At 40.0% G+C, this 19,542-nt stretch overlaps 2 protein-coding genes across 3 annotated transcripts; both read right to left on the minus strand.

Moving 5' to 3' along the window:
* Positions 1-313: 313 nt before the first annotated feature.
* Positions 314-12,048, minus strand: prune2 (prune homolog 2 with BCH domain). 2 transcript variants are annotated; one of them, XM_019269077.2, is made up of 12 exons: positions 11,830-12,048; positions 11,625-11,744; positions 9,871-9,937; positions 9,554-9,754; positions 9,143-9,319; positions 6,930-7,032; positions 3,881-4,012; positions 3,641-3,727; positions 2,217-2,315; positions 2,062-2,100; positions 1,552-1,602; positions 314-1,427 (listed from the first exon to the last, which is right to left on the minus strand). In XM_019269077.2, exons 2-12 carry the CDS (start codon positions 11,628-11,630, stop codon positions 1,394-1,396), a joined length of 996 nt encoding a protein of 331 aa, XP_019124622.1. In that variant the 5' UTR covers positions 11,631-11,744; positions 11,830-12,048; the 3' UTR covers positions 314-1,393. The 2 variants fall into 2 exon arrangements, with proteins under 2 accessions (XP_019124622.1, XP_010733593.1); XM_010735291.3 differs by lacking the exon at positions 11,625-11,744 and having other exon boundaries at positions 11,830-12,047.
* Positions 12,049-12,850: 802 nt separating this feature from the next.
* LOC104922462 (guanine nucleotide-binding protein subunit alpha-14) lies at positions 12,851-18,889 on the minus strand. Its single transcript, XM_010735290.3, has 7 exons — positions 18,456-18,889; positions 15,631-15,815; positions 14,767-14,921; positions 14,447-14,575; positions 14,086-14,215; positions 13,797-13,950; positions 12,851-13,569 (listed from the first exon to the last, which is right to left on the minus strand). The coding sequence occupies exons 1-7, from the start codon at positions 18,574-18,576 to the stop codon at positions 13,379-13,381; spliced, it is 1,065 nt and encodes a 354-aa protein (XP_010733592.2). The 5' UTR covers positions 18,577-18,889; the 3' UTR covers positions 12,851-13,378.
* Positions 18,890-19,542: the final 653 nt, after the last annotated feature.

Below are 19,542 nucleotides of genomic sequence, written 5' to 3' on the forward strand. Positions count from 1 at the left end.
TTTATCATGATCATTTACTAGTTTTGACAGTTTCATTGATCATATTATTCATCTTTTAAATTGTTGCGGTGTTGGGTAAGCATTTGAAATGTGATTAATCGTGGTATTTCTTTTGCTTTTCTATATTCCCAAGTGTTTGCTGTCATTGAATTTTAATTTGAAAATGTGTTGTTATTCTGTTCAAATAAAGTCTTGGAAAAAAAACACACATTAGAAAAGAGTAATTCATGACTTCACGGTGCAGAAAGTGACTGGATCTTCATTTAGCAGCAAAGTAATTAAAGCGCCATGATTGAAAACGATGACTGAAAACAACGTTCAGACTTCAGTCCATTTTTATTGAATTACTAGACAGTGATCCATAATTGCTTTGCACATCCTCAATACATCACAGTAGAAGACTCGACGTGTGAGAGGACCATCAGTTATCTATGAGGGGACATGCACCGATGCACAAACACACACACACACACACACACATGCGTTTGGACACACGCATACACACACATCCACACACACACACACTGAAGATATTGTGCTTTACAGATATCCCATCTTTACTTTCTTGAGGTTTGTTCCTGATTATCCAGGAGAAGCTGAAGAGATGATTCCAGTTAATGTTGAACTATTTGACAGAAACAGACTGAAAACACACACACACACACACACACACACACACACACGCTCGCTCACACACATTTGCAGAGCGAAAAAGACATGCTCTCTCATTGCACTGATAACTTGATTTATATTTAAATAATTCCTCCTTGGGTTGAGATAAACTCTATAAAGTTAAAGTATCTATCTGAAGATGTATTTTCCAGGTTTAGAAGTACTAAGACAGAGGACTGGACATCATCTATGGCACAAGGATTTTTTTTTTTTGGCAAAAACCTTGTGCTTTTATTGAGACTGCTGACACACAAGTTGCTTCTTTATCTGAAATACTGAGAGCGTGTGACCAGTAAAGGGTGATATTATTGCTTCACTGCTTCTCATGCACACAACTACAACACTATAGACTCTACAAATGGATTTGCGCAGTGCGCTGTCTGGTGTGTAATTGCATTTCCTACCCTACCGTGAACAATGATGCTACTCTGTAAGTGCTGCCAAGCATCACACTTGACTATAGCTCTCTGGACTGCAGGTGTAAGGTACAGTAGATGCTACAGCAGCCATAAAGAATGAGATCTAACTCTTGAGTGTTAACAGGTATTATTGTAAGTTGTGTTTTTCATATTAAACTCCAGTGTCTAATTGACAAACACTGACACGCACACACACACACACACACAAGCTTAACAAGCCTTTGTTTTCCAGCTTTACCCATGAATTACAACAGCGACTTCTGAACATTGAGGTGACCCATCTCCATTTAGGATGTTTGGGTTTAAGAGCTGCTGGCACCGGCTTCGTCTGGTCTGCTGGAATAACCAAAGAACAAAACGGAGGCATTAAAGATGGGTATGTTTATGTATGGGTGATAGACTGCTGACACGAGGTCGTTTCTCTTCCATGTGTGAACTTAAATGACTTAAGAGGACTTACTCTGTTCTGCCTGCTGCTGTTGGCTCTGGTCCCAGCAGAAAACTATTCATTCTTGAGCGAAAGAAAAAAAAAAAAGTGGAATGGTTGTTAGAGCAGAATTTATTGTTGTAACACACGGGAATGTTGTGAATCTGAAGACACATGCAACTTATAATTCAATGCACAATTAGTCAGCCCCGAGATCAGTGTGTGAATTCTACAGTTTGGTTCCTGCATTTATTATCGGCGTAATAGATCACGCTGCAATAAGGGCTGGCTCATTTATTTTACCGTAATGATAAATGAGATAAAGCGATGCATTTAGCATCTTTAGCAACTTTTTTTTTTTCTGTCCCCTTCCTGTAATTGCAACCATAGCCAAATCCAATTGGTCCTCATCCAGCAGAAGAGTCCCTGTGATCTAAAAGTGAGCCATCTGATAAATGAGCACTCCAGCCAAGGATAAAACTGAGGCAGGGGCCACAGCATCCACAGAGGGAAGTAATGAGAGGCAGTAGAGTCTGTGCTTACTTTGAGTTCTCCGCTGCTTCCTTCAGTTCCTTGTCAAGTCTGGAGGTGAGAGTTCAAATGACAAAATGAATATAAAGTCAGTTAAAAAAGACAACTCGTGCTCGGAGGAGCTGGGGGTGGCGGTGCGGCGTTCGGGGAAGCTTCCGGGGACTCACCTAATGATGCACTCTGGGATCTGGATGGATTCCATGGGGATGAGTTCCTGCAGCTCATCCAGACTGGTCACATACTTTATCTTGCTGCTGAACTTGGCGCTGTGACAAAAGCAACATGTGCACACACACACATTTAAAAAAATGACAGCGCACTGAAACTAACCAGCTTGTCATCAGGAACAGGAACACAATTAGAGCTTGTTTTTCTTTCAAAGAAACTACTTTAGTTTAATTCTGCTATCACTGGACAATAACATGTAAACAAGACTAAAAAACTGACACTGCAAAATATCAGCTCCGTGTCTCATTTAGGACGACATATGAAAAGTGCTATGAATCAGAGGTTCTGTATGATTTGTGCTGTTCATACTGTTATAAAAAAAAACAGATCTTTTTTTGATTTTTTTTATTTAAAAGGGACAGTGCATATTAATAAACATTTACATGTAAATATATGCCGGTTTATAGCCACAGGCTAATTTCCAATCGTAGTCCCTTGGCAGGTTGATGGTAAAAGGCTTACAACAGAGACACATTGCTACAAACAGGGACATTGCACATTAACCCAGAACTGTATAAAAATTTGTACAGTTATAAAAGTTTCACAAAAGCCTGTGATGTGATTGCATACTGATCACAGTGAGTTATGATCGCAAATCTGACTAGATCGAAGCCACACCTTCAAATATCCCTTGAATATTAATATATTGGGACTCTCTCTAATTGACTTGGGTAGGCTGTTTCACAGTACACTACCTTTATATGATAGGACATTTTGGCCAAATGTAGTTCGCCGAAGAGGAACCTCACAGTCACCTCTGGCAGAGGCTCTGGTGACTCGAGTAGCGGAGTGGCTGACTACCCTCAGTTATATATTATTATTTAGTGGTGGTGGTGCCAGTCCATGAAGGACTTTAAACATCAGACAAGCTATTTTAAACTTCTTAAAATTTTCAAAACTTAGCAATTTAGTACAGTAGTGATATGAGAATGGCTTTTTGTCTAAAATTTTAACAGCTTTTTTATATAAGGATTCAATTGGTTTGAGTGCAGTGGCTCCAGAAAAAGACCAACATGTTATACAGTAATCTATGTGTGAAAATATCATTGAGTGAAGGAACATTAAAGCGGACGATCATATGAGCAAATAAGAAAAATCCTTTTGAGTGTTAGAATTCTAACATTTGCTAATTAGCCCTAAACACAATGTAGCACTGAGGCTGATGAGAATGTTTTAATTAGTTTTACACATTTTTGTTCACAAACCAAACAAATAAAACATAGAGGAACATGGACCAAATTTTGATTAAACAATCAACCTGATGGTTGTGCTAGAGGAGAACATCATTCAAATGTATCCTCATGGGAACCACAAATGTTTCCAAAGATAGCAAAGCATGGCAAATAAATAATGTGATTCTTACCTAATGAAGGGCTTGGTAATGGCTAGAACGGTCCTGATAAACCATGACGGATGGAGAATAATGAAGGATTTCAAATTCTTCCTGAGCCTGAAGACAACACAAGATGTCACGTCAGGTGGTTATGTCTTTGTTGGAACTCAGTTTCACTTAAGCAGAGATAAAAATCTTATAAATGTTCACAATGTTATCTGTTATCTGTCACAAAATCAAATTCCAGGTGTAAGTGAAACGGGGACAGACCTTCTGTCAATCATCTGATAGCATTTCTTCAGCCAGCCAAGGCCGGGCATTCTTCTGTGGGGCGTGGCTCCGTTCAGGTACACGATCATGTAATCCTCTGCTACCATCAGCTCCAGCGTGCTGATCACATACCTGAAGGCAAACGCGCACATGCACGCACAGTTAAATACTAAATTCAATGACCTTCTATCCAAAGAATGAACACAAATGATTTTGTATGATTGTACATTGAACTACAAACTCTCAACATAATGTTTATAATTCCAACAATATAGAGAGTCACGCTAGCACTGTAGTGATTTGAGCTTGAGTCTCTCTTAAGGTGTTTAAGTCATGAATTGTGTGGTGGATCATTTTCATCCAAAGTTATAACAATTCATCCTGAGGGGAGCATGAATGTCTGTATCACATTATATAGCAATCAGCCGCTGTGATATTTCCATCTGGACCAAAGTGGTTGGCCACTGCGGCTAAAAAATTTATATTTTATTGGATAATATCTTTGTATTAGCCAAAACATAAATATAACATCAAAACTACACTACATCAAAGCACCATCTGCATCATGTATTCCATCCGAGTCCAAATATCAAACGAAAAAGAAAATCGCTCACGTATTTTTTATTATTTTTTTAATCTCAAAATGGTGAAACCCAGGAGCAAGAGATGCATAACCCTGTTTTGTGAACCTCAATGTCAGCATGAGGAAATGGAAGACATACTGTGGTGCTGTGTGTTTGAAAAAACTAGAAGCATTTTGGAAAAAAATTGCCCCCCTCTGAAGTCAGCCATGAGAAATTGGTACAAATGTTGCTTCATAGATCAGCTTTGAATTTCCCTTCTCTGCATCCATCTCAGCGGCTCAATCAGACCTCTACCTTTCTAAAATCTAACACTGATTCAAACAGAAAGAAACTCTCTTATCTTTCTATTCGTATTTCTCTCCATAACCAGGAAGTCAGCAGGAAACTTTGTCACCTTTGAAAATGAAGTTGACAATATTCTCGGCTGAAATAGTCCTTCTAGTTTCCTCGGTAACTCTTTTATAACTTCAGTGACTTTGGGCTCAGTCTCACTCTCCTCTCCTCCTGATCCAATGTCGTTTTTTTTTCAGCTTACAAACCAAAACTGCTGGTCCACTCTCTGTTTCGTGACTATAGTGATAATTTCCCACTGACATCAAGCTGCATACCACTGACCACCCAGCTATAGTTAACTTCTTGAAAGGATTCAGACCTCAAGCCATCTGGCCTCAGAAACTGCAGACATGACGATTTACCTCCTTTCATTTCCATCCAGAACTCTCAGATATGCCAGCTTACTCAGTATCTTTCACAGAACAGCCTGTGGGATCCCGACCACACTGTCCAAGCACGAAATGCAACTGTGCCAACACAACATAGTGAAGACATCAACATGGGAGGTCTTGGCAAACAGGCTAGACTATCACTTTATTTCTCTTTATTTATTTATTTATTTAATTTTCCTTGCTCAGAGCTGTAAAGAGTTTGCTCTCATCCTTGACATGCTGAACACTGCTGGAGAATAAAATGCAGATCTTTTGATTGAGGTATCTCTATGTTTACTTTGTATAACGCCACTGGAAATTAAGTAAGAACATAAAATGTCATTAAAAGAGTCTTCAGCAATGCTAGTACCTCTATAAGACTGACACGGTGTGATTCAAGCTAAATGTCTTTACCATGGAGACTTCTTCTTTCTTCTTCTTCTTTCGGCTTTTTCCTTCAGGGGTCGCCACAGCGAATCAGTTGCCTCCATCTAACCCTGTCCTCTGCATCCTCTTCTCTCACACCAACTACCTTCATGTCCTCTTTCACTGCATCCATAAACCTCCTCTTTGGTCTTCCTCTAGGCCTCCTGTCTGGCAGTTCAAAACTCAGCATCCTTCTACCAATATATTCACTATCCCTCCTCTGGCCTCTCTGACTTTATCTCCAAAACCTCTAACATGTGCTGTCCCTCTGATGTACTCATTCTTGATCCTATCCATCTTGGTCACTCCCAAAGAGAACCTCAGCATCTTCATCTCTGCTACCTCCAGCTCTGCCTCCTGTCTTTTCCTCAGTGGCACTGTCTCTAAGCCAAACAACATCGCTGGTCTCACCACAGTTTTGTACACCTTTTCTTTTCATTTTAGCTGAAACTCTTCTATCACACATCACACCTGACACTTTTCTCCACCCGTTCCAACCTGCCTGCACACGCCTCTTGCTGCTCTTTACCATGGAGACTAAAATCCAAAAATCTCAACCTGATGTCATTAGATTAAAAACTCATAGGAACAATCCCAAGTCATAGCTTTGAATGCATGGTTTTGTAGAAATCCATCCAATAGTTCTTACCCATAATCTATAAAGGTCTGTCTATGTTTATCACTTTGCTTCACACTAAAATACCTCAATATTTATGCTCCCCAGAGGATGATCCCCTGGCTTACTTACAGCACCACCATTAGGTTGCATTTGTGGTTTTGATTGGTTTGCCTTAAAATCTGACACAAATGTTCATGTATGCAAAAACCAATGACATCCCCACAGCTGCTTAGAATCCAATTAACAAAGGTTAGAATGTTAACACACTAAACTAAGAAGCGTCAACTTTATACCTGCTCACCAGTACATCAGCATGTTATCGTGAGCATGACGTTGAGTGCATGGCCTCACAGAGCCACTAGCACAGGTTGTGGACTGTTGTTGTTGCATGCTTGACTGATTTTTGGGATGACTCCGGTTTATTCTCACTCATATAGGCCTGCTATTTGAATGTTTTGGCTATAATGTTGTTGTCCTTGCTGATTTATAGAAGATTTTATGACCAAAGGACTGGACGGAAATGAATGTCACCATTGTGGCTGAAAGGCAAATAAATTATTTTACTGCAAAAGCAATAACTCCAACATTTCCTTAATAACAAAGTGACTGAATTGATGACGGACTGAAAATGAAAACACAGACCAGTGTATAACACACACTGAAAAAGTAACTGACTGATTAAAAATGTGTGTTAGTCATTGTTTTGTAATACTCACAGGAAGAGGTTCTCCATTATTTCATGGTAGTCCTCTCTGTCGCTGTCTGGCAGGAAACAGGCTGCGAACACTATGATGGCATTTCCCCCGTTGCCATAGTAGCCTTGATAAAAAGATAAAAAATAATAGTGAGAGTTAACTTGACCTTGTTCACACTGTTGATAAAAGCTCAGCCTTAATTAGCATAGTTTTCATAATTTGATTGCCCCCTTATTTTCCCCTTTTTTTGTTCAGTTTATCTGCCAGTCTGTCTCTCCTTTGTCTGACTGTCTCTCTGTACTGTTTCCTCTCACTACTTTTCCGATTAATATAATTTCCTTTTATTCGCCGAACCCATTCATCGCCAGATTTGGTGTCACTCAGACAGAGGGTCTTTTATCTAAATGACAGAGCTTGTGATATTGACTGATCAGTGACAGACGTCTCTGTTTCCAAGAGACGGCTGTGTTTCACTTAAGCCCATAGCACAGTGGGAACAAAATGTTGTACCTGCTATGGTTACAGGTCCAATTTCCACCAATAATGGTAATATGGCCAGCACTTATATAAGTAACAGGCTTACCAGGGTGTAAACCCACGGCCTCAGGGGTTTTAGAGGGCCCCACAGACAGAAATAGGGCCCCTGCCTGTGAAACCAATATGGTGTGACTCCATGTCAGCCCTCAATTTAAGACCCAGGGCCCCCAGCAGTCTTAATGCAGCTATAGATGGGTGACACATTCAAGGAAAAACAACATTAACTGTTTTTAGCAGTGGTTGTTGGGCCACATTTGGTGTTTTGTAGCTCTAAAAATGATTTGTCAGTTAATAAGTTAGTCAAAAGCTTCTCAAATGTGCGGATTTGCTTATGGGATTCACATCATTTTCATATTCAAACAATTCAGCGATCCCTTATGCCCTGTATGGAAGCAACCACACCAATTTCTCCATTTATATATATATTTACTTATATTGCTTCAATTTGACACTTGTCTTCATATAAGAGAGTTGTTTTGGACAGCAGCAGCTACCCTTCACTAAACAAACAGGGTATATTATTGTAAAGTGGCCACTTTGCCAATTTTCTCAGCCTGAATCCTATTATAATGTGAAGAGGATGCAATTGGACATAAAAATTTCCACTGCGGTTTGTTGTTGGAGAGTTTCCTCTCTGATCAGCTGGCTTCAAATACAGCCTCATTTCTTTTTTTTGGGTTGGCCCGCCTCCACGGTTAAGACAAGGCATTTCTAAAATGAGACATCGTTCTGCCATCTCTTTAGCTGAGAAGTGGTAGAAGAATAAGCCAGGTCTAAAAACAATAAGTCATTGTGATTCAGTGCTTTTTATAATATGGTGTTACTTTATCTGCAATCAGATATTCGGGGGGGAACTGTGAAACAGAAATACTGAGAATCTCCATATTAATTGTCCTGAATAGATGCTGACACATGGTTTAAGTGTCCCTCCTGGCCTTACTGTTCAGAAGACATCCATTTCCAAAACAATGAACATAATAGATACATACATTGTACATAATACAAGAGACGGGGCACTAGATCCAGGTAATAGCTAATAAACTAATAGGAGGCTCCAGCAGTCTGCGGGAGGACTCAAAGACTTCAAAAGAAAAGAAAGTGATTTCCTGCATTCATAGAATGAGAAATTAGAATGTAATTGGTTATGATGCTTCTCATAATATGGGGTAAATCACTCCATTAGTAATGCAGCTCCAGTAACTACGATATTTTACGAAAAATAACATTTCATTAAAAGAGTCAACAATAAACCTGAACTCAAAAGATGTTTCATGTATGTCTGTTGTGCACCTTTATTACAAATAGCAGTGGACATCGGTCCAGGCTGATGACTATAGTTCGATTCCAGGAGAAATATCTGTATAAAAAACAGCTTTAATCACTTTTTCTAATTGAAAATGTAAAGAAGATGGAGGGACTATTTTTAGCCGTGAGTAATGTCACAGTGAGTATAGCCACAGTATCCTGCCTCCAAGAAAATATTCCAGCCTGTATGTTGCCACAACACATGGTAAGGTAATGAGCATTTTGCCACTTTTATGAACTCAAAGTATTTGTATTTTTAGTCTCTGGGCAGTAAAATGACTCTGGTTAGAGAGATTTAGTGAATATTTAATAGTATTGGGTATATTTGCTTCTGTAAATCGAGTAATATCCAACATGGACATAACACCCATAGTTATAAACGGAATAGTCACCTCCGTGGGAGATGACTCTCATGTAGGGTTCAATGATCTTCATGTTGATGCGGTGCTCCTGCTCCCCGATGATGACCGTCCTCCATAGTTTGCCATCCTGGCGTTCCTCCTCAGCGCTGTACGTTGGGATTGGATCATAAGGCTCACTTGTCCCGCTCCTATTGGCTGCATTGGGGTCTGGATATGGGAAAAGAACCAGTTACTGTGTTATAGGCCTCTTTTCACAGCGGACAGCTTTGGCTTGTCATAGCTGGAAAGGCACAGGTGTTACTAATACTGTTAATGATGGCTCTGTTCTGTCAAATGTCCCAGTGTGACGGCGAAACTGTCATTTTATTATTCGCACCTGTCCTTTTCCAGCTGTGACATCCTGCTCCTCCTGGATCATCATGATTCAGTACTGTCACCCACCTTCCCAGTCCATTTCATGGTCCGTGTAGTCCAGGTAATCCCCCTCGTCTGGAGTGTCGAGGTCATCCACGTCAATGTCGAGGTCGTCGGGCGTCTCCCCCAAGTCATCCTCGCTTTGGTCCAGTGACAGGCTGATACGAGGTGCAGATAGCTTTTTTCTTTGGGTGGCACCTCCTTGCAGGGGTAGAGAGGTAGGAGGGACTGCAGAAAACAGTACATACAAACATTTATTCACTTGGACCATCGAGGCCTTTTGCATATCAAACATTTCTTTTGAGTAAAAGTTTGAATCTGAGCATTTGTCGATTCATATTCACCTGGTCTGCCTTCGCCCCCCTCAGAGTTCATTTTGCTCTCTGATGCCAGGTCCATCCCCAGGAGGACCTAAGAGAAGATACTCACATTTATTAAACTGGCTTGTACCTGGAAAGTAACCAGACACTCTGCAGTGCATCTTCTGTAAAAACTTGAACATTAATTTGACTTTTGATTAAGGTAGACCAATTATATATTATAGCAAACTTATACCAAAGTTTAAAATACCAAAGGTGGAATATAACTGTATAACTGAATATAACTCCAGCTCTGCCCCATTTGCTCAAGTTCTGCACTTAAGGATGCATTCGAAGTATTTTCATTTCATGCTGCTCTATACTTTTTATTCCACTACTTCTATTTGATTGCTTTAGTTAGAAATTATTTCACATGTTGAGATTTTACATATAGAAATTAGCATTATATGAGTCATCAATTAACCTGTTAAATGCATACAATGTCTTTGGACTGTGGGAGGAAGCCAGAGTACCCCGGAGAGAACCCACACGACACGACAGAACATGTAAACTCCACACACAAAGGCCTTAGTCATGGTTCAAACCCGAATGACTGCAGCACTGTGCCGAGAATCTAATCTAATAATAGAATAAAGAATAATATAACAGTGACAGGGGACATTCTCAGTACTTTTACTTTTGCTATTTGATAGTATATTTTGGTAGTTGTACTTGCAGGTTCTGCATACTTCCTATGGCACTAAAAATTACATTCTTAAATATAGTTTGGACCAAAAAGGAGAGCTGGACTCATAAATCAGCCAACATTAGCTTACTGCAGATACATATTGGTATGAGTATGCTGGCTATCTGATAAAAAGAAGTGTGAGTATCAGTACAGAAATATAGATGAACTAGATCGTTTAGAAACAGTGTCATCAGTTGAAACAGAAATCAAGTTTCTCTCCCAGTCCAATCAACAGTTTTGTTTATGTTATGTGTATGTGTTGAAGACATGATATGTTGATATATATCTTAATCAGATTGTTCAAACTTCCAAATATTAATCATTATCTGCATCAGCTTCCAAAGTCCAGTATCGGTTGACCTGTACAACAAAGCACAAACTACAAGAAGCTTCCAAACACCAGCATGTGTCAACACACTGTGTATTGATTTTACTTAATCAATACTCCTGTTTTAATCTATTTTACAGATCCATGTCCACAGAGGACAGGGGGAGTAAAGACAAGAGTGGTTTAGGCGGTAACTCAAGAAAGAAAGGGGGAGGGAAAACGAGAACGATTTTGAGGTTAAAGGTCATCCTCCTCTTTGAGTAATCCTTCCATTCAAACTGCAGGAGGTGGGGAGGATGCTGAGGGCTGGGAAGAGCGGGAAGTGGAGGAGGGGGAGGAACGGGGCTTGTTACATCATGACGAGCTCTTCTCCCTCCTCGCTGTCTTTTTTTTCTAGTGCTGATTCAAAGCGAACGACTGCGCGCTCGCACAGATTGGACAGAGATGCAAATTCACAGTGAGTCACGTGTGCTCATTCGCATGAAAAAGAGACATCCTTGTTCCTCCTCGACAGACCTGTGCCTGAAACAAGGAAGATGTGACTGCGTTCACAGAAAAAGAACAAAAACAGAACGGATGATTACTGCATAGTGAAGATGACTGTGGTGATGACACTTCACAGAAATATGTAAAGCAAGAACACGCACACACGCACACACACGTACAACACAGATAACAAGCATACATAATAACACACGCTACTACATTGCAAAATATGAATACAAGCATCAGCTGTTATCTGCTCCCTCCATGGAGGATGCTGAGCTGTTTTGCATCCACTTCCACAGAACAGCAGTGCTGATGACAGCAGCCCCTCCCTCACTCTCGCTTCCTGTCTGCTGGCTGTGAGGAAAAAGAAAAAACATATCTCTCTTCCTCTTCTTTTTTTTTTTTTTTTATCTCCACACAATAAAAGCCATCTACTCACCGCTGCTGGGGCACGGGAATCTCTGTCCTTGGGCGTCTCAGAGCATGGATGTACATCCAAGTTCCCTGCCTATTTCCTGCTCCCAGCTTCTCGGTGGAGATGCTCAGCTTACAAACAGCTTCACAGCTTCCACCATTTTGTGGTCACATGATCTGGGGCATTACCAAATAAGGGGCGATCACCTGCTATAACAGCCTTCTGCCACAGCAGCAGCTTCCTCAGGCAGTGCAACTGAATGGGGCTATAAGGAGGGTGTGTTTGTGTGTCAGGGGATGAACTCTCTGTGTGCATGTGTGTGTGTAGCCGTGTTATTACTACCAGTGAGGAGCGTGGGACTGCTTTTAATGCCTGACAGTAGATTTGTGAGCATGGCTGTGCAGCTACAACATTTTATTAACCCTCAGGGTAAAAAAAAAAAAAAAAAAAAAAAAAAAAAAAAAAAAAAAAAAAAAGCAGTAACAGTCAGAAATGAGAACATTGCCAGCTTCCTGTACTGATAATATTCACACACTATACCACATGCTGGACAGAAAAAAAACAGAAAACGGATCCAAAACAAATATCTGACGCTTAGCAACTTCGAATGTGTGCTTTATATCCTGCCTTGGCACTGAACTTTTCAACCCTTAAAAACAATCAAACCATAGCCACAAAGCTGATAAAATCAATAGTACCTAGAGAGTCTCTCCTTCCGTGTGGAAACAGGCATTGTTCTCTCCACCAGGAGAAACCTCGCTGAATTCCTCTTTTTCACTTACCACTTAAGTCCAAACAGTTTGACAGGAAGACCGAGATCAGCCTGTCAGACCTTTGCACATTGCTGACCATTGTTTAGTACAAAGGTCGCTTCCACAGCATACCAATCAGTGCGAACAACGCCTGGAGCACCGGGACACACAGAGACGCCCCAAAATACAGCCTGTGGTTAATCAGTGCAATGCCATATCGTATTTCGTGATATGGATCATATATTTTCTATTTTAAGTTCCAAGCGACAAGAAAAATGAGGAACAGCTCAGAATCCAGTTTGATACAAACACATATTAAAGGCTTTAATATCTATATTTTGAGGTTAGTGAAAGTTAGTGGAAAAAAAAAAAAGAATAATGTCAGATGATGTGGTTGTTGCTGCACACATAACGACATCGGAAGACTATAACCTAAAGCAAATTAGTTCCTTGCAGATTGTTCTTTTATTTCCTCCTCCTAGAGCTGTTGCATACTTAGAAGGTAAGTCTTTGTCAAACCTGTTTGACACCATTGATCAATTTGACAGTTATTGTAGAACAGGAACCCATATGCAACAGATCTGTACAATAATTAATTGCAGTTGTCCATTTGTCTCCTGTAGCAGACACACCGTCTGTGTTTTACAGTGCAGAGATAAATGTGAATTACCTGACCCCGCCGTCAGACTGCCTCGCTCTTTGATGTTGAAAAGGCTGCGAGCGACAGCACCCAACAGATAAAATGTCCATAAAGTGTTACAACATGTGACTGCATAACCAACTACATGTAACAAACAACATCGCTCTGTCCTACATCCTCCTTATTCAAGGTTGAAGTTATGAAGGTTATCGACGAAGAGTGTATCTTTGACCGCTCTGAAGACGACCCGGATGTTCTCCGTGTCCGTGGCACAGGTGAAGTGTGTGTAAAGGGGTTTCTGGCGATCGCCGTGCTGATCCTTGTACATTTGCAAGATGAACTTTTTCGCAGACTCGCTGTTGCACCGAGGCCCTGCGGAGACGAAAGTGGCCACAATGAGAGGGAATCTGTGTTTTTTTCCCGAGAGATTACTTAAGACACGGGCTGTTTCCCAGTCGTGCACATCGGCTAATTGTCTCACCTTTACTCAGTCTACTTAAACAGACAAATACAATTCAGACCGTAAATATGGTGCACTAAAAAGTAGGGTGGGAAGTGATTTCAGACACAGCAAACAGAAAAGAGATCACATGCTTTACCAGTATACGCTGGGAAGTAGGTTGCCAAGTCAGACTGTGCGATTTTCTCCTCTAGCAAGTCTGTTTTGTTCAGGAAGAGGATGGTGGAGGACTCTTGGAACCATTTGTACGAGAGGATGGTCTTGAACAAGGCGAGACTCTCACTGAGTCGATTCTGAAGAAAGAGGTGAGAATAGACTCAGATAAAAGATTGATGAACAGAAATGGCATGAAATGAAGACGGCAAATACAATATAGCCACAGAAACAAGGCGTCAAAGTTTCACAGACTGAAAGGCTTTTGACCTTACATCCTTCACACTCTCGTAGAGGACTTGATCGTACTCGCTGAGGGCCGCCAGAAATATGATGGAGGTGACGTTCTCAAAACAGTGGATCCATTTCCTCCTCTCTGAACGCTGACCACCCACATCCACCATCCTACAGAGGCACATTTCAAGGAAAATACAAAGAAATTGGCATCAATCTTCTACAAGAAAGCAAATGAACTTATTCAAAATGTTTAACTATTTTTCTCATAGCAATCTCTGAATTTGTTAAAAGGCCAAATAGCAGAAACCTAGAAAGAAATTTGGGGATTTTTAAGTCACATCAGGGATACAATTCTTTAATAATTCTTTTGTGGTAGGTAATAAAAGAAAAATACAGTACCTGAAGATAACTTTTTGAAGGTCGAAGGGGTACTCTATGATGCCTGTGGTGGGGACTCTGACCCTTAAGATGTCCTGAAGGGTGGGGATGTATGACGGGGCAGTGATTCTGTTCAAGTCGCTCAGGTAGCTGAAAAGTTAACAATAAGTCCAGTTTAATATCCTGATAAAAGAACGTCATACAGCAACCCGTATTTGCACTTATGTACACATTAATAACTCATGTTTTATGAGAATTAATTCACTCTCTCCTCCCCACAAAAGCTTTGTTTCTCTAGAAGAGCCTTGGGCTAAATTTTACGAAATATATAAAAGTCTTACTATTTGGCAGAGTCAGACAATTGGAATTCCCTTCTGCGGTCGTAGCACCTTTGAACACCATGGTCATTCCACACTCTCTTAATGGCATCCGCCTGCCAAGCTTCCAAAGTGGACACCTGGTCTGCCTCCACTTGGCTCAGCTTCTGTGCGTGGCTCTGAAACACACATAGCATCCCACAGGGGAAATCTTTGACTGACCTATTAATAGACCATTAGAAGGACGAGAACTACAGCAGAACTGTGGATTTTATGGACACCGACAAAAAACCCGAAGAAGCCGAAGTCAAAGAAGCTTGCTTCTAGCCACGTTAGCGGTCAGCACAGCACATGCATGGTGCCTAGATGATGAATCCAAATGTTGACATTGATTTTGAGTAAAATATCTCAATAACTATTGGATGGATTGACATGAAATCTGGTGCACATTCCTCTTCGCTTCAATTCAATTCAATTTCAATTATATAGTGCCAAATCATAATCAAAGTTATCTCATGACACTTTCGATAGATACAGAGCAGGTCTAGACCAAACCCTTTACAACATTTACAGAGATCCAATAGTTCCCACCATGAGCAAGCACTTGGCAACAGTGGCGAGGAAAAACCTCGAGCAGAACCAAGCTCATTCTTCCAGTGTCTAGTGCGTAGTCTAGTGCAAGTACCATGGTTTTCTTACTAATGTATTCTCCTTCACGTGTTTCCTTGGCCTCACTATGTTTTTATTTGAGGTCAAGCAAAAATGTTTAGGAAAGGAAATAGGAGCATCAGATGGTGACCATGGTAAAAAAAATTACCTACTAAACATCAGGAGGTCAATGTCACAGCGAACATGCTGATGTTAGTAGTAGTAATGTTAGTTTCTCACAATGTTCTGATCATCGATGTAGTCGATCTGTAGAGTCTCCATGGCGTGGACCAGCGCCTTAATGGCTGTGACGATGTTCTGAAACACCAGCCGAGTGAAACCTTTTCGGTCAGCTTCACTGTATCCATTGCCGTGGATGATCCTCATCTGTTTGATGAAAGTGCTCTTCCCACTTTCACCAGTTCCTGGGAAAAATTAGATGAATGAGAAGATGAGAAATGGAAAATAAAAAAGATCAAAGCAATGCCAGGAGAAAGAAAATCAATGAGTTCTCATGAAACAGGATTTCAGCAACAAAACAAAACAAAACAAAACAAAAAAATTCTGCTTTCTTAGGAATAAATAAATAGGAAGTCAACGTTTGCTACTTCCCAAATCTACAAATGTGATTATGTACATGATTGGGTGCATTTAGACTGGGTTTCTTCAGGTGTATGAAAGCCAACCTTCATTTGGGCGACAAAACACCCCATAACTTGTTATTCATATGCTGGTATAACAGTACACATGCACTTATATAAACAGCATAGAAACAGATAAAAACCTATTATTACAACAAAACCTTGAGAAATAGACTATATAAATGATATAACTAAATAAAATCAGTTTATTATATATTTAAGTGTGTTATTTCTCCATGTCTTTATGCCAGTTACAAATGTGTTACATACTTTTCTTTATTAAGGGAAACTGAAGGTTTGTGTTTTATCCAAGCAGGACAATGGCCCTATCCACAGTCATGTGCCCTTGAGCGCTTCCTGCTCTCTGGTTGTAAACGACTCTTGATAAGAGTGTGAGCTAAGCGCCTAAAATGCCTAAAAATGTTAACCATTAGACTGACCTTTGCAGGGGGATATTCCAGTCTGCAGTATTGTTTGCAACATGACAAACAGTCAAGCTTTCATACGTAGGCTGGTTTGGTAGTTTTTGAGCAAAAAAAGAGCGTTTCGTTTGACTGGTGTTTACGCATCACCACGGTTGTCAAAATGTTGCTCTGCACTGTACGACACATTGTTTGTTCTGTTTTTATGTTCTGCACGCTGCTTTTTGAACTTACCTGTCATTCATTTGGCATACGCAATTCAATACAACTAACCAAGCAACAGCACATAAAACCTCAATACACACGCCAAGTCTTGGCAAAAAAACAAACAGCTGTCTAGTTTGATTTGAATGAGGAAAAACAACTAACTGTGTAGGTTATCGCTCATCAGGGATTCACTAAATATTTGTAGTATGCACAGGGTTTCCTGTAAACACATACCAAAGCCTGACTATCTGTGGATCTAGATTCTTTTGTTTTTGCTTCAGTACTAATACAATCACACACAATCGGCAAACCTAAATGATAACATTGTTTCACAGAAAACTACTTCCTTGAAAAGTCCGCCCACCATTTCTACACAGGCACTCTTGATGAGGTTTCAGTCCTTGTTTCAGCTGGACAATTAAGCCAATACAGAAGTGTCAAAAACTGCAGTTCTTCAAAGGGCCATTTAACGCTGGCACTACAGAACAAGTCAGTCTCCATAAGTCTTCATATAAAAACGTCCGACTTCACAGCAGAAATAAACATGTTTACAGCCTGGTACAAAAAAACATTTTGGTCTTTATTGCTAATTTCCTCGTTCATGACAACTGTGCTGGGCAGTAGTGGAGTCAGGACTGCAAAGAGCTGACCACACTTAAGTTCTCTTCAGAAACTTATGGGTGATGTCATTGAAACTACGTCCATTTTTAATAAAACAGTGTGGTTTTTAGCCAGGCTATGGGTGTGGCTCTGTTGGTCAATCCACCAATTTGGCCCAGACTGAAATATCTGCAAAACCTCATGGTTATTGGAGGATGAAATTTTTGGTTTTGGTCAAATGTCTCAACAAGTATTGAATGGATTTTCATAAAATATGATACAGAGATCCAGTATGAATGCTATTGACTCTAGTAATCCTCCAACGTTTTCTCTAGTGCCAAGATGATATTGACATTTTTGGTTTTTAGTGAAAGAGACACAGCGATGGCTAATGTGGTAGACATTAAACCAAATGGCAACCTCTGTGGCTGTGCCAAAAACTACAGTTCCTCAAACAGCCACTTGAGGTTGGTCACAGAACAAATCAATCTCCATAAGTCCCCATGTTAAAATGTCCACCTTCCCAGCAGAAATAAACATACTCGGCTCCATCCATGTTTCACATCTTTGCTCATTGTTGGATTAGCCGGGAGGCGACAGAGGTTGGACCGCCCACAACCGGTTCACAATGGTTCCTTGGAAAACTATGAGTAACGTCACAGATATCATGTTTTATACAGTCTATGCATTAGACCTGTTAAACATCAGCATGTTAGCATGGTCATTGCATGGATTGTTGAGGACGCTGCTGGTTTCTCATAGCATCTTTGTAAAAATATTTTAATCAGCACATAAGGTCTTTTTAATTTTTTGATTGTTTTAACTCTTTAATAACAAACTCAGACTTTAAGATGTAGGATTAAAGCTATTTTATTGCTACATCTCAACAAATCACAGTGATTACTGGATCCATTGACATAACAGTAAATTCTCCCTTAAAAAAAACAAAACTTTTTTCTATCAATTATTTTTTTTACAGTAACATTCACCTGGGCAGTAAACTCAACATATCATGATTACAGCTTTGTATGCTGCGTTTAAATGGTAAAATCCAAACTTTAATGAAATCTAACACTACTAATGAGTTTTTAGTGTCTTGGTATTTTGGCATGTGGTTGTTTATTTATTTATTTTTTTTACAATTATTTGCGGTTGTGTTGAGCACATAAGTGGAAGTTAATTAGTAAAAACTCACCTAACAGCAGCAGCTTCAACTCCCGGTGAGAATCTCTTTTGTCACGTCGAAGTTGTCTCTCTATTTCTCTGTGTATCCTGAGTCTCTCTGCTTCCTGAGCAGAAAGGCAGCACTCTTCCATGGTTTGTACAGGAGCTGCTTTAAGTTTCAAACTACGCCACAGTTGTAGAGGACTAGTATTAATGGATAATGATTTTTCTCGAACCTGCTGGGGAAACTTCTGTCCCGGAACAGGTGGGTTGGCGACTTTCAGCAGTCATTCTTCCTCATGCAGGATCCAGTTCAGGTGCATTCCACATTCCTGCTGTGCAAGGGAGGCGGGTCTCTGAGAAAGAAAAAAAAAAAGGCAATGTGAGTAGTAGACAGTTATGTAGACAACTCCTGTGGATCTGCTTACAGGGTCCTCACTCCCATGGGTAGCTGAATTTGAAACTCTTTCCCCTACAATGAGGTGGAATCCAGAAGGGAAAACATAATGGAGGACAGCCAGGTGCAATATACAAACACTTCTGTTCAGGTCTGTATGTATTTCATCTACACCATAAAAAAAAAAAAACACCATTGTAGGTCTTATAATACCTGACACCTTGACTTATATACACATTATCCATGCAAATTAGGTTAAAGGGACACACCAAAGATTTTTTCAGTGATGTTGGGCAACTCACAAGAGACAAATGTTTAAAAGAATAGTCAAAATCAAAGATATCTAGGCTTTTAGTGGCCAAGTAGGACTGTCATAATATATATAGATTTCCAACTACATGATATATAATGATATCATTTCAATGTCAACAGAAAATGTGAAAGTCTTTAACTTTTATCGTGTGTTCTGTCTCTCCTTTTGCAATTTAATTACACTGTCAACCATCTTTAAAGTGCATTATCACCACCTGTTATGTATGTATGTGTATGTGTGTGGACCACAAATCGGTATTAAAAAGAAACATGAAAGAAATGATTTAAGAGGTGCTTGATTATTTACTCAATATTAGCATATATGTATTTTTAAAAAATCTAATTTCATGTTTAAATATCATGATTATCGTCAGTATCTGTATATTCCTACTCTAAAACACTTCCCATC

The sequence above is a fragment of the Larimichthys crocea genome, chromosome IX, assembly GCF_000972845.2.
Source record: "Larimichthys crocea isolate SSNF chromosome IX, L_crocea_2.0, whole genome shotgun sequence".
Taxonomy (NCBI): domain Eukaryota; kingdom Metazoa; phylum Chordata; class Actinopteri; family Sciaenidae; genus Larimichthys; species Larimichthys crocea.

Bases quoted from the DNA above. Each gene is read 5' to 3' on its own strand.
- prune2 (XM_019269077.2), bottom strand. The intron at 7,033-9,142 runs GTGACTATTCCG...CTTTTTATCAAG, and splicing joins GAGAGTCATCTCCCACGGAG to GCTACTATGGCAACGGGGGA. The intron at 1,428-1,551 runs GTAAGTCCTCTT...TGGTTATTCCAG, and splicing joins ACAGCAGCAGGCAGAACAGA to CAGACCAGACGAAGCCGGTG.
- LOC104922462 (XM_010735290.3), bottom strand. From the start codon at position 18,576: ATGGAAGAGTGCTGCCTTTCTGCTCAGGAAGCAGAGAGACTCAGGATA. The intron at 14,922-15,630 runs GTGAGAAACTAA...TGTGTGTTTCAG, and splicing joins ACATCGATGATCAGAACATT to AGCCACGCACAGAAGCTGAG. The intron at 14,576-14,766 runs GTAAGACTTTTA...TTAACTTTTCAG, and splicing joins TTGTCTGACTCTGCCAAATA to CTACCTGAGCGACTTGAACA.